At 41.6% G+C, this 15,100-nt stretch overlaps 1 protein-coding gene across 2 annotated transcripts in view; it reads right to left on the reverse strand.

Moving 5' to 3' along the window:
* Positions 1-15,100, reverse strand: part of CDK5RAP2 (CDK5 regulatory subunit associated protein 2) — a 106,840-nt gene that overhangs the window by 1,771 nt on the left and 89,969 nt on the right. For both annotated transcript variants that reach the window (XM_019540655.1, XM_019540656.1), the window contains 7 exons: positions 12,828-13,017; positions 12,494-12,615; positions 10,465-10,713; positions 9,000-9,080; positions 8,594-8,853; positions 6,275-6,421; positions 3,983-4,121 (listed from right to left, as the gene is read on the reverse strand). In XM_019540655.1, coding sequence (XP_019396200.1) covers positions 3,983-4,121; positions 6,275-6,421; positions 8,594-8,853; positions 9,000-9,080; positions 10,465-10,713; positions 12,494-12,615; positions 12,828-13,017 — 1,188 coding nt within the window. The remainder of the gene's footprint in view (positions 1-3,982; positions 4,122-6,274; positions 6,422-8,593; positions 8,854-8,999; positions 9,081-10,464; positions 10,714-12,493; positions 12,616-12,827; positions 13,018-15,100) is intronic.

A 15,100-nucleotide genomic window follows, 5' to 3' on the forward strand; every position in this document is an offset into this window, starting at 1 on the left:
AGATGCATCTCGAGCAGGTCCAAAGAGGTGATCCTCCCCCTCTATGCGGCACTGGTCAGGCTGCAGTTGGAGTACTGTGTCCAGTTCTGGGTGCCACACTTCAAGAAGGATGTCAACAGCATGGAGAGGGGCCAGAGGAGGGCCACTCGTATGATCAGGGGACAACAGGGCAGGCCCTATGACAAGAGGCTATGGGACCTGAACCTGTTCAGCCTCCAAAAGAGAAGGCTGAGGGATGATCTTGTGGCCTGTTATAAACTAGTCAGGAGGGGACCAGCAGGCATTGGGGGAGTCCCTGTTCCCCCGAGCACTGCCAGGAGTGACCAGGAATAATGGTCACAAGCTGGCAGAGGGTAGGTTAGATGCACATCTTGCCGGGGTCGTTTGACCCCAGTATTCTTTCCTGCCATGGCAGGGGGTCGGACTAGATGATCTGCTCAGGTCCCTTGCGACCCTAGAAACTTTGAAACTAACTGTATTTACATGGTTTATTATGTACTACCACAAATATGCATAGTTCTTTACATGACGAGGACCCTCTTTCCCAAGGAAGTGAATGGAAGGATTTAAGGGGAATCGACAGTCTAACTAAAATCATAGGTAGCGATACAAGTTAGCCAGCTCTTCCAGAAGGATTGAACCAGTACTTCAAGAATATAACAGCCTGCATACCCTCTAGAGAAATCATGTAAGTGGCTTATTCTTAAGTGTTCCAAGTTTTCTCGTTACGCCAACTAGCCGGCTTCTGTAGCAAGAGAACAAGACCCGAGAGCTAGGAGGGAAAGCATGAGGGAGGGGTCTATATAGAACTGATCTTTAGAAATGTCAAGTTAAACTGCGATTCTCTAATCTGTGTCAGCTCGGTAACAGCTGAAAAATAACGTTCACAAGTAGCAATTTAATATTCCAGTCTCAAAAAATAAACAATTTAGCCATAATAAACATTTTTCATTACAATAATAAGAACCCAACAATTCCAAGGGTATAGCTGTCATGAGATAATTATACCCCTGGCAGATTACAGCAATTTGGCACTGCATTGTTACATGTTTAGATGAGGTTTATCAGCACTGAGTTGTCTTGCCTTAAGAATGCGCAACAAAGATTGAGCCCAAGGAAAGTTCCTAGCTGTGTCTCTAAACGTATTTAGGAAGCTCAGGCAATAAGAATAATGGCCTGTGTATCCCCTAGCGTAGCTGGCCAGCTCAAAGAAATTTGGACTGGAAGATGAGATGGAAAGAAAGGTCACCCACTCAATCCCTGTGGTTTGTTACTAGCAGAAAGAAGGAAGGGGGGGAATCCACAACAATAATAAAAAAGGGAAGTATAAGCATGATGATACAATTTAACAGCTTCCTATGATTCACCTATCTTGTTGTATGCATGGTCAGGAATTTCTGTAGAGATGCAATTTAGAAACATTTGTGAAATTGCTCTTAAAGGCAAAGGTAACCTGACATCCATAATTCCCATAATCAATGAAACTTACAGAAAATTGTATCTAGATCTTTTTGTGTAAGAGAGAGCTCTCTGTTCATAAAGAACTCTGTTAGTAAATTCATTTTACCTGACAAAACTACATTTTTCTAAATCAAAAATATTAAATTCAGTACATGGGCAGAATGTAGAGAATATGAAACTAATAGTGACTCTGCTACTAGCCAGGCAGCATTTCGTATCAGGAGACTTCAGAATATGCCAACTTCATTTTATCAGGACCTAATTCAGAACAGTATGTGAGTTCCCTCTGCGTGTATATGTGGGAGAGGGGACTTAAGAGGGACAAGGAGGCAATTCTCTCAAAGGCAAATGCTTCACTGCTTTATAACCTGCACAAACCACTGAAATTGCCCTTTTAACCAGACAAAGTAGCTCTGATTTCAGAAAGGACTGAGCAACTGAACTTTAAAACTTGAATAAAACAGAAGCTTGGATTTAGCAGAATAAAAACCAACTTTAAAGTCGTTCGTTAAGATGCTTCTGATTGGACAGGACTACAAACTGTATAAATGCTGAATTGCAGGCAAAACACAGGTAACCTTTATTAAAATATATATTTTAGATTTTGGAATAAAGAAACATCACCATGTGTTTCATTTCAATGACTTAAGTAACTTGTGGCATTTATGTAAGGCCATTTCAATGTACATTTAGCTTACATAATGGATAACATTTAAAAATTCTAGATTAATTACTCATAAGAACATAAATGCCTTGCTGGAACAGGCCAGTGAGTCATCTAGTTCAGTCTTCAGTGGAAGTTAATGTAAAGCATTTCAGAGGAAGGTGAACAAATCCTCCCACGGTGCACCAAAATGTGCAGTGCTACAGCATTTGGGAAAGGAAGGGAAGGGGAGTGCTTCATTCTTGAGCTGAATAAAGCAGGCCCTGAAAGGTTGCATTCGTCTCGTCTAGGACAGCTAGAAGATAAACATTTTCTAATTCATTTTATCAAATGGTTAAGGTGAAAACTGACTGCTTCCATTAAAATATAACTTGGGACAAGGCAGGTTCCGCACCAATCGCATCATGGGTAGATGACATTCAAATCCCTTTAATTTAAAAAAAATCCAGTGGAATTGGTTGTAAATGTATCGTTTGGTAGCTGCACCAGATAAAAGCATTAGTGTGCACACCAAGGAGCTGCCATTTCCTTAAGCCACCAATAGTTTCTCTTTCTCTCTCTCCTTGCCCTGTTGCCTCTGTCTTTGCCAATCAATACGAGGTGCCAAAAGAGAAGCCACTAGTGCTGACCTCATCCTTTTGGAGTAAAGAGGCTTTGAGAACAAGAGGCAAGTTGCAGACACCCCACTATTTTCAAAAGGATGAGCAGAATGAAGCCACTGGCTTTTCTTGCAGTCTAATTGCTGCTGTTAACTGACAGAGGAAGGAAAGAAAAGTGGGAGGACAGCAGGGGACAGGAAGGAGGAGGAGGTTAACCACAAAAGAAAGGAAAAGAATAAGTAAGACTCAGGTAGTGTGCGCTGCGGCACGGCATTTGAAAGTTTCAAATAACGCACAGGCTAAGTGGTGCCGGATGAAGACTGTGCCTACTGGAAGTTGCCGGCTGGCTGCTGTTGCAATGCTTCCAATACAGGCAGATTTCCTCAATGGCTGTTGCACTTGTGTAATAGTTACAGTTGCTCAGCTTTGTACTTGACAGCATTTATTTGTTATAACTGCAGAATACACACTATGACCAATTTTCAGAAGCCACAGACAGTTAAATCAGGTAACTTCATGTTTCTTGTAATGCTCTGGATATGGCTGTTATGCTGTGAAATGAAACTTCACTTGCCCCAGTTTTTCCTATCCAAGCAGCCAAGTCTATTAGTACCCTTCCTTTGCCTATATGCTACTGAATCCCATCAGTTCTTCTGCATTCTTCCAATTTGTTCCAGAGACTTGGCATATCACCGTGATGCTCCTGCATGGTCAGTTATCACAGCTGTTGTGTGATGTGTGTGTAGCAAACATTCATCAGGAACTCTAAATGCCTAATCTCAGGTTAAACTAGGATTGAGGCAAAACCACAGTTTGAAAGGAGTAGTGGCAAAGTTCTGATATCTCCTGAAAAAAACACTTCTCCACGGTGAGCAACACTTGCAGGACAGGAAACTTGTATCAGACTGTAATAATATAAATGGAATAACTCAACAGATTAGTGAAGAAGGATCGCTATAACACCAAAGCAATTTCAAATTGTAGCAAATGACCTGCATACATCCCTTCACACTGCTCTTGTTCTTATACGATGCACAACACATAACCAAGCTTTATGCATTGGGGTGAATTTCTTCTTTGAACTAAGCTTCCAGCTTTATATTCTGTATAGTTTGGGTTCTATGAAGTATTTAATAATAATTACTGAGAACGTTACAAAGTGGCTACCAAGATAGTTTTTTTCCTTTCATTTCAGCTAGTTAACCATTTGCTACAGGAAAGATGGAAACTCAGAAGCAAATAATAAATATTCACTAACATTGATCAATGATGACTTTCTCCATGTTCTCCTTCAGTTGGTTTGTAGAGTGCAAACGTTTCACCATGCTGTGTAACTTCTTCTCCTGCTCAGACAGTTTCTTACGAAGTCTAAGTATTTCTGCTTTCACTCCTTCATCCTGAATTGAATTAAGAAAACACTACTTTAGAATCATTATATAAACTACAGTCGATATTAGTCAGTTGCCAAGCAGTTTAATACATGGGTGTCAAAGATGTGGCTCACAAGGCCAGATCCGGCCTGTGGAGGCCTAGGATCTGGCCTGTAAGGCTCAGACCAACGCCACATGTCCCATGTAGCACATGCCGGCCCCAGCATGCAGCAGGTGAAGCCGACCTGGTGAGCGCTGCATGCAGCATGTGGGGCTGGACCCAGCACTGCAGGTACTGCATGTAACACAGACAGCTGGTCCAGAGTGCGCACTGCATGCGGTGCCTGCACCAGACCAGTTGTGTGCTGACTCCAGGACTGGTCCAGATCAGACCCGCAAACTCACCCATGCAGAATCAGGACCCAGGGCTGGTCAATGCAGCATGGACTCCATGCTAGCTCTGCACATAAATCCCAGTCCAGGGTCAGCATGTGCTGCATGAAGCCCTGGTCCAGGGGACATGCTGCATGAGGTGCCTGTGCCGGACAAGTCCTGTGCCCTGGCTTCAGCATCTGAGGCCAGCCTGTGGGCATGATCTGTCGTGCAGATGGGTCCCATGCCCCTCATTCTGACCACCTGGGCTAATGCAACAGGCATTGATGCACCTGGGCTAATGCAACAGGCCTCAAACTTTCTCATAATGTTGACAACTTCTTAAGGGACTATCTCCCAATTTCAGCTGTACTGGCCACCTGCCTTTTGATTACAAAATATCCCAAAAGCAGCTACAGCAGTTACATACATGGAAACTAAAACCATGAAGTATTGGTGTATTTTGAGTCATCTATTTTTTTATTTAATCTACCCATCCTTTTCTTCTCAACTGGAAATCATAAGGACAGCCATTACCCTGGGCCCCAAAAGTGCTCAAGGACTACAAGCAGTCCACAGACCACAGTTTCAGAGCTTCTGTATAACTATGTTCCTTTACAGGTAGTGTCCTTTAAATCAGGGAATCTAGAAGTGACAGGGCAGTTTTACTGCAATCTGTTTAAAATCTGTTCTCTTTAGGTAAATGTTTTATTTCAACAAACAATGCCCCAAATGTAATTACTATGTAACACTACTGAACAGAAGACGTATGGGAGCCTGTACCTTATGTGAATGCTCGCAATACACACTGATTACATATACATAGATGTCTATGCAGAAAAACAGCATTTAAACTCATTTAGAAACAGCACCAGCTCACAGCTTTCTCCAAGTACAGGATCACAACACAAGTGATTTCTACTGGGGAGCAGAGTTTATACCTTTCATTTCATTTACAGATACATTTTAGCAAAAGAATATTTTAACAAAAGAATATTATTAAAATGGTATATAAAATGTCCTTTTACCATCCAACACATTTTAATTTTAGTAATATCGTTTCCCTGAAAAACACACAAAAATACCTCAATAGAAAAAAGATGTAGATTTATTCTAAAGCCACAGTTTTAAACAGCTCATTGTTGAGTGGTAGTAGGATGACAGTATAGGTAATTCATTCTTCATTCTGTTTATATCAGTTCATTTGCATAGTGCAATGCATTTTTAGTTAAAATGTTATAAAACTCGTCTTGGGTTTCTGTTGCTCTTTTAAAAGGTATCTCATTTCATAGCTAAGGTGTCAAAGCAGTGAAGGTAAAATGTAGTCCCGTGACTATATCAAAGCCATGAGAAAAGCTGCTAGTTGCCAACAGACAATAAGACTTTTTTTTTTTATTACTGTTTTAGACACAATCAGATTGACCATGTTTGTATAATGAAGAGTCCAAACATGAACTAGTTGAAGTTTACATTGAGTACTTGCCTAGATCTCAGAGATATTATGGAATACATTATAGCTTGTATCTTTAATACACAGATGAACCCCTGGTTACTAGAGGGCCCAGCATGCAGTGATAGTGACTGAGAGAGCAGACTGCCTCACATTAGGTCTTTTTGTGGTCTTGGTCTTCAGGGACTAAAGCTGTCTAAAAGTGAAGGTAGCTACAGCCTAAAGTTTGCCCGTTTTGGTTCACAACCTTCAAAAGACTGATATAGCCAACAAAAGAATGTGCAGGGCAAGTGTTTGTTTCAGAACACACCTTTAAACTTTTCACTGCTTTCAACTCCACCCCCCAAAAACCTAGTACCTGACTGTAGTGAGCAGTACTGTGGACAACTTTCATGGGAAGAGAAACTCTCCAGAGAAGCTTCAATAAACGTGCAGCCTCTTCTAAAATCTGCTGTACCGTGTGAATGTTTGCAGAAAAGCTATTCAGTGATGTCTGGGCTGGAACCTATATTGCAAGATCAGAAAACATGTTATATTTTATCTGAAAGACAGTATGAAAAAGTAAGCTTTAATTAACATTATAAATTTCCTTGCTAAGAATTTCATGTTTAATACAATGAACTAGGCTAGTGTGTGCCAGGAAAAACTAATTTATTAGTTTAGAAAACCTGCTGAATTATACATTATTCAAGAAACTTGGGGTTGGGGGATTATCCTAATCAATAACAGTGATTAATAACAGGTTACATTTACTGTACCTGCTATGCCACATGGAAATACTTGGCAACTCTCTTCTTTCTCCATTTGCATTTCATGGCATGCTATTTGAAAGTCAAATGACTCCAGACATCAATTTAAGCAATATAGATGTTTCTTCCTTAGCAGACCCCTTAAACTGTTCCATTTAATGCTAAAATAACTATCAGGGCACATATAAAATGTTTTCCTCTGCTGACAGATGAGAAAACCAAATTGAAGAAATTGCATAAATGTGAAATAAAGGAGAGAAAGGAAGGAAAGAATGCATAGGGAGCAAATGAATTACCAAAGTGATGGTGATGGTGGGGGAGTGGGAGAAAAGCATTTGCTCTGCCTGCCCCAATTCAACATGCCATCTGAATGCTTATTTAGCATTGTTATCTAACAAGAAGCCTCTCATCATGTGAAATACCCCTTTTGCTAAGTAGTTTGAAACTACAGGAATGTAAAGCTTGGTAGTAGACTACAAATTGTGAAACGTATTGCTTTTATCTTTACACCAACAAAACAAGTTATAATCTTGCTGGGAGATTACTTCTTCAATCATCACTAGTGTCTTAACTAGGTCATCTGAAAATGGAAGCTACTTCAGAGAGCCTGGAGTATCAGGAAGGCATCACTGTCACAAAACAATGCTGTTTCCCTCCCCACCCCCAAGAATTGCTATGGGGGCTCCATATTCAATAGCTTTGCCAATTATAAAACAGGTAAAGAGTAGCACTGTAAATTTTAAAATGCAATTATCTTCTCCTATTTTTAAAGACCAACGGGAATTTTCCTATAACTTTTATAGTATAATGATCTCATCTCCTCCACCCCCCACAAAAATATTGCCAGACTACTGACTGTATCCAGTAATTGGTATGAATTGGGTAGAAGATTCTGCATAGAAAGACTACCTGCTGCTATCCAGTATATATAGTATCTTATTTCCCATTGTTCCCCTTGCTCGTGTCACTTGCAAAAATATATATGGAGAACACGAGGAAGGAGAACAATAGGAAATAAGATACTGTTTCTTTAAATAAATGTCTTTAAAATGAATATAAACTGGGACAGGCACCACTACTACACATCAATCACAACTGTGAGGCTTTTGCCTGGTGTTTCTGTAAAACAGGACAAAAGTTAATGGGATGCTTTAGTTGTGCATTTCCTTTCCCCTAGCAGGCCTGGATTTTTCAAGGTGAACTTCAGCTTAATTTTCTGAGTTTATCCCAAAACAAGCATTACAATTACAGAATACCTTATTTTACAGAGAGGCATTATTGATATCTAGTTTCTCCCTCTTTTAATTATGACATTTTTAAGTTTTCAAAATTCCAGACACAAATTCCCCTAATAAAAGCAGTTTCCCTCAGTTAAAGTCATGAATAAAAATGAGACTGTGCACTCTAGGACTAGCATTAGTTGATTGGCCACATCACATTAACTAGTTGTGCTCAGAAAAGCCCCAGCTTGTCAAGGCTGAGGTTCTTCGGCAAAGCCGCACCATTTGCTTGTTCCCTTGTTTATCTAAACCAGGGGCTGTCAACCTTTTTTAACAGATGTACCCCCAGTGGCTGGACACAGAGTGCGGCGGGGGTGGGGGTGCTGATGCACAGCTGGATGCGGAACGGTAGCCACGTGGGGAGGTAGGTAGCAGCTGCTGCACGCAACTTCTCCACCCCCCACCCTGCCCCTGGCCAGCCAGCCAGCCAGCCAGCGCCTGCATGGTCCGCAGAGGGGTGCCACTGCCCTAGCCTTTCCACCAGCCCTGCTCCTGGGAGGCAGTGGCGTGGGGTGGTGGGTGGCGGCACTCCATCCCCGCCCACGCGTAACTCTTAGGGCCTTCCCACATACCCCCGATTGACAACCCCTCATCTAAACCACACATATTAAGAAGATTCATTGCCCTCTAATCATTCTCACTGCTTACCTTTACTCCAGGCTCCATGTGTTTCATACTAGTTATCTCTATCAAAGGACCCTCCATTTCTGATAGCAGCTTTTGCCCTTCTGAGATCTGCTTCCGTAGGGCATTGTAATCCTCAATCAAGCCAAGGATATGGCGTCCATTTTTGTCTGCCCACATACGATGGCCAGGCACAAGGCGGGGAGTGCACGACGTACCAGTAGAGGAGATGCTGCTGCACTGTGAAGAGTTGTCTACATCTTCCTTACATGTTAGTTGGGTGTCTAAGGTAGAAAAAGTTGCACTTGATTTTTAAAGCCAGATCCTTTCAACGTGTTAAAAAAAAAAAAAAAAAAACAACATACACATACATATCTCAAACAGCAACCCTAGGATATGGGAGTTGAAACATTCTTGTCCTTGGATATACCTGCTTTCATTGATGTGTAATGTCCATGCTTCTGTAACTCGCATATATTATTGTCTGCTGCAGGGAATGTCTTACCAACTTCTACATGCCCAAAACAGAAGAAAAAAAACAACTAATAAGTAAGATGGCATCATACTATTTATTTTTTTACTGAAAGATCTCCCTGACCTTACTTCTGCATGTCTTCGCTTCACAGATTTCACAGTATAGCAACAAAGGGACTCCCTATAAATCAGGGCCAGCTCGCTGGAAGCCAGGTATTCCTACACTTTCCTAGCACATAGCCAGAATTCTGAGTACCTACCAAATCTATTGACCACTGGAAAAAATCTCCTTGAAAGCTAACAAATTTAGGTCTTAGCACACCAAGGAGGCTTCAGAGCTTTACATGTCCATTGCCAAGCAACCTAATCCCTCCCCACTCGCACCCTTCCAATCTCAACAACTCTGGCAGTATGTCAGCAGGAAGGAAATGGTGTATCAGGTAATCAGGTCCTTTACCATTTGGGGTAGTATAGATCAAGACCAGCACCTACATTCCACCCAGAAACTTACAGGAGCCAACACGATGCTTGGAGTGTCAATATTATACGCTCCTCACATAAGACCCAATATTGCCCAAATAAACCAGCTTACGCTTCTAAGTGTCCCCAAGTTGGCGCTGCAAAATGTAGAATATATTATGGTAATCCAGTCACGGGGCGATGAATGCATGGAAAAAAACAGCAACCCAAACAGTGTATAGACCATGGTATGGCTCTGCTGCATTCAGGCACTTCCTTCTCCATCAAGTGGAACAGAATTTGCACTGTTTGAGTAAATATCTTATATAAAACACAAGTCAAGTTGTGGTAGATGGGTCCACATGGGGGAAGGAGGGATGAAGCTCCCATTGTGCTTCAAGGCCTCCACAACAACCCACTGATCAGCACAGGCTATTTGATATGATGTGCCAGGGCATTTATGTGGGCCCCGGGAGAAGACATGTGGATTCATGGCCCCTTGATTTGCTAGTGATTTAATAATGATGCAAATAAAGATAAAATATTTCTGAGCAGCGTAAAGGGGGCAACTGATTTATACAAAGATCGCCCAGCGCACTTAGTGATTGTTCTTGAGCAATGCAGTCACCTCTAACAAATGTCCTATAGTTGAGCATTAAATTGAGAACTTCCAGGTAAGCAAAATTTATGACAACTTAACCTGGCCATCTTTCCATTCCAACTGTCTGCAAACGTTTTGCTCAAATCAAAAGGAAATCACAGTTAGAGGCTCTGAGAAAGTGTGGTGTGCATTTCACCTCCGCATGAACTAATAACTCTAATAGGGAAGGGATTTGAACGGCTGCAGGCAGCTCCCAGTCACACAGCTGATATCATGCGTGGCATCAGGAAAAAAGGGAGGCATCTTTAAAGAACAGGGCACCACTTTTTGGAGTGTTATAAAAGCACATACTGCACACTACCGTTCATTCCTGTACAACACTGCGATTCGTGTTTGAACAGGTAGTTGATATTCACAGCTGACACTGAGCCCACTTCCTCTCTCTTTTCTTTTGAAAGCTGCTCCTCTAATTTTTCATGCAAAGTCTTGTTCGTCTCTATGCTTCTTTCAAGCTGCACTCGCAAACTCTGTATTTCAGTCAATAGTTCATGTAAGTCAAGTGGATTATTTTGATCTTTTCGGAATTCTTCTGAAGCATCGTGTCCAGGATCTGAGAAAAACACTTAACATCTTTAACAATTAAAATAATGTTAACCATCATAAGAGTGCTGAACAAGTAAATTATAGTCAGCTTTATCCTCAATATTAAGAATTAACTACAAACAGTATTAAGATAATGGGTTGACAAAAAAAGCAAGTCTTAATTGCGTCTACCCTCAAAAGATTTAAAGAGCTGAAAATTATTTTTCACTTTGTCCATAAAAGCTAATAAAGTTGCATGCCAAAAACAAAATTGTAAGAGAGTACAATGAAAAGGATTTACAAAATCTGAAGTGCACAGTCTAGGGGAAGAAAAAGGAGCAGGTAATCCTGGAGCGAGGAGAAGGGCTGGAGTACTACAGAAAGTATAATTTCACAAGGCAAAAAGAGAACTGTGATCACCTGGCAACCAGAGAAACCAACCTGAGAAAACCTGAGGGTTCAGTTCTTCCTTTCATAAGGGGAAGCAGTACACAAAGCACTCCCTGTATTCCTGCACAATGAGATCCCAAAGTGTTCTTCAAGCAGTGGGAAAGGGCTTGCAATGGCCTGAGAAGGCAACTACTCTGACCCTCCAATTATGTGGAGACTTCACGTTCTGGAAGGAGATTCAGCTCTATCCCAAATCCGCCCACTCCATATTTCTTCTATCCCTTGGTCACATCAAGACTTTTAACATAACGATGATGGCGACAGATAATGTAGTAAGAATCAGCAGTTTTTTGCTAGGAAATGTTCTGGATTTTGAAGGAAGCATGCAATAAAGACTGACTGTTATCCAGCTTTACCCATCTCTCCCCACCCTACCTGTGTTGTGGTCATTTTGTCTGGCTTCTCTCAAACTCCTGAGAAATGGAGAAAACCCTCGTGTAAGTTTTACTTCCCCCCCTATCCACAAGGAGACAGGAGTTTAGGTATATAAAACATTTCAAGGGGCTACTTCTGGCAATTCTCTAACAGCATGCAGGAGGTGTTACCATGTAGGAGCTCTCTCTCTCTTGACAGCTACTCTGCGTTCAGGAAGGGTGGGTTCAACATAAGGAGGCACACTGCAGCTAGCTTAGGGAACACAAACAGTGAAGATGTGGTAGCCCATTTTCTGGTGCCCAAATAACTAAGACTCCCAGCAGCCTGTACTGCAACACAGGACACTGCATCTTCACTGCTATTGTTACCTAAGCTACCTAGATTAATGCTTCCTTAAGGATGGCCTACTCAGGCTGCAATTGCATCCTTCATTTGCTGTGTAGCCATACCTCTACTTTTATTTATTTAGGGTATGCGGTTTCAGCAAACTCCTTCAACCTTCTCAAGGCAATGTCATCACCAGTGTGAAGAACTTGAAGGCCACCAGGTAGAGTTGTAAATGGGCACAAGTCAACAATGTGGGACATGGTTTGAACTCGTCTATAAAGGCATTTGTTGTCATTGCGAAAGCCCCATTGGCACAGGTTTGAGGCACAGTGACCCTGTCCAGATCGAAAACAGTTGAGGAGTGCCCAATAATGGTATGACCAGCTAAATCCTAGTTGACTGACTGTAGGGTCAGAAATGATGTGGTGATTGATTGGTGCTTGTGCTGACCACACTAAGCTGACCTCTACTAAGAAGTAGTATTCTTCCTTTGCATCACTGCCCTCCTAGTTCCTGTGATAGTACTGGACATCTAAATAGAAGTAAGGAGCACTGATGCACTCTGACTCCTGCCTTAGGCAGCCTGACAAGGTCACAGATAGAGAAAAGAAGGTCTGCAGCAACAAAGAGTACAAAAACAATTGCCCACTTGATACCTGTCCTTCTTCTGCTGGCTTCCTCCAACTTTTCATACACTTTGAGTTCAATTCGGAGCGATTGCAGTAATTTGTCACTCTCACACAGCTGGTGCTGTTTTGAATTCAGTTCTGTTTGCAACCTGGTAAGTACCAATGGACGGGTAAATTACAGGTAGTGCATTCACTTATTCCATACTTTAAAATCTCAAATCCCCCTTGCCTTCACCACGTTCTCTCTTCTTGAGGGTACCTATGCAGCTCATTAATGTCAATGACCATGGCCAAACGCTTGCATGTCATATTGACTATTTACTCCTCCAAATGAATGTCTAAACAGGGGCAGGATTGATACCTGTTTAATTCATTGCGATTGCTGTAAATCTCATGAGTCAGATGTCTGTTTTCGTCTTCCTTTTTGCTGATCTGTTTTTGCAGCCTTTCATTTTCTTTCTTCACACAGTCATAATCCTTGTGGAGATGCTCAATGACTGCACTCTTCTTGGAAAGAGACTCCCTCAACTTTTCATTTTCCTTTTGTTTATCTGAAAGCAGAAGAAATGCAAGGTGTTTGCAATACCTACAACATACTTAGGCCATGCTGCTCATCATCAGCTTTCTAAGAGCTGGCAGAGCAATAACAGAAATAAGATGCTCTTCTGCATTTTGTGATTGCCCTATTTAAATTTTTCTAAAGCCTTTTTGGTAGATAGGTTTCCTTGGATGCAGTGTCTCTGTAACCCTCAAAACACAAAAGGCCTGTTTCTAGGAGAAGTTAAGCACTACCTGTCATATGTCAAACACCCTTAGCCTCCTGTTGAAATCAGTGGGAGAGGGACTACTTAGCTACTTTCAGTAAGGCTCCAAAGAAGGTATATTTATCTTGAGTACTCTTATTTAGTATTATACTGGTCTTGGAAGGAAGGACGGAAGAGCTTGAGTAAAGCTACTACATGCCCTATAACAACCCCTCCCCCTCCATTCTCTCCACTAAAAAGTGAAGCATGTTGTCTTTCCTCGTATTACCAGTCTGCCATCAGCACCATGCTAACTCATCCCTCTCCTTGACATGCTCTGCCTTCCCCAGGTTGGCTCCTTGATTAAGAATTGTCACTAGAAGCAGTTGCTCTCATTGGAAATCAGTGTTAGATGGGAAGGAGGAATCATTCTGTCTCCCAAGAGTTAGAAACCCTTCTTTTTTAGCAAAGCAGCCAAGTTGAAAGTTTATGAAAATGGGTCCCAATCCAATCCATGGATCCTATTCCCTTTTGTCACAGGATTAGAATACTTCCCATTGAAGTCAATGGACATTTCATTGCAGCATGAGACTAGGAGGTCTAATCTTGTAGCCAGTGCCTAGAGTTTAATATCATTGGCATTTACTGGTCTTCTAGTTAATGTTAAAACTATTGAATGGCACATATTTTGACATGAGCCATAAGCAAATTACAAACACACAATATCAATACAACATGGTGAAAACAAATATAGGGCCAGATCAAAATGAGCTGATTTTCACCATGGAATGTGGGGATTACCTTTCATACATGTATGTGGTGTGACTGAATCTTTTTGATCAGCACTGAAAATATAGTGTAATTACTTCACAGTTGATTTAGAAAGTGACAATTTGACTTCATCTAACACTGTAGGAGGAGAGGAAAAGGCTGAGACTGACCAGATTGACCAGCACTCAAGACCAAAGGTAGCCTTCCTTCTGTAGTCTGATTCTTAGGATAAAAGAAGAGACCCATGAATTCAAAGGAGGCTGGCTCTGTCTTAAACATAAAAGGCAACAATGCCTTGTTCTGATGGGCATCCTTTAGACATGCTTCTCACATAGCAAGCCCCAACATTATATACGTATTGCAGCGCAGCAACAGACAAAAACAAAAGCATCTTACGTTGGCCTAAAAAGTAAAACCTTGAATAAACTGATACACACCAAAAACCCCTATATCAGATGACAGAATAAATGACACGAGGGAAGTGCCTGTGTACTTCTGTTATACCGATAGTTCTAACACTGCTCTGCAAATAGACAGAACCTTATGACCTAAGGTTTAACCATACCTGCTTTTAAGAGCAGTTGGTTCAGAGGGGTCTGAATTAAGAGTATTTTGCTGCCTCGAGCACAAAGATGAGGAAGGCAAGCTAAAAAGTTGCAAAAGAAAACTGATTGCTCCAGGTCCTTTCTCTGTGTCTAATCAGCTTGAAGAGGGAAACTGAGTAGAGCTATCCAAGCTTCCCTGTGCTCTAGATTCCTTTGGGGAATGAGTCTGTTTTCATTTGCAGTCAGCTCCCTCTGGGAAGAAGTCCATTCAGAAGGAAACGGAACAATTGTAGTCAATTTCCCTTGGTCAGTTTCAGACACAGAGGGTCTCGGCAAGGAAGCAAAAAAGAGTTAGAAGGGAAGAACAAATAAGTACAAAAGAAAAGAGGAATCCACAAAAAACAGGGGAGAGGAAATGAACAAAGACACAAGAGGAAAGCTGTGGGCAGGCAGAGAGAAAACAGGACTGCTACTCCAATGCCTCGCCTGGTATTAGCCCCATTGTGTGGGTTTTTGACTTGACACAGAACTACAGGAGTGAAGAGATCCATAAAGACAATTTGATGGAAGGACTG

This window comes from Crocodylus porosus, unplaced genomic scaffold (genome assembly GCF_001723895.1).
Source record: "Crocodylus porosus isolate Cpor-Errol unplaced genomic scaffold, CroPor_comp1, whole genome shotgun sequence".
Classification (NCBI taxonomy): Eukaryota; Metazoa; Chordata; order Crocodylia; family Crocodylidae; genus Crocodylus; species Crocodylus porosus.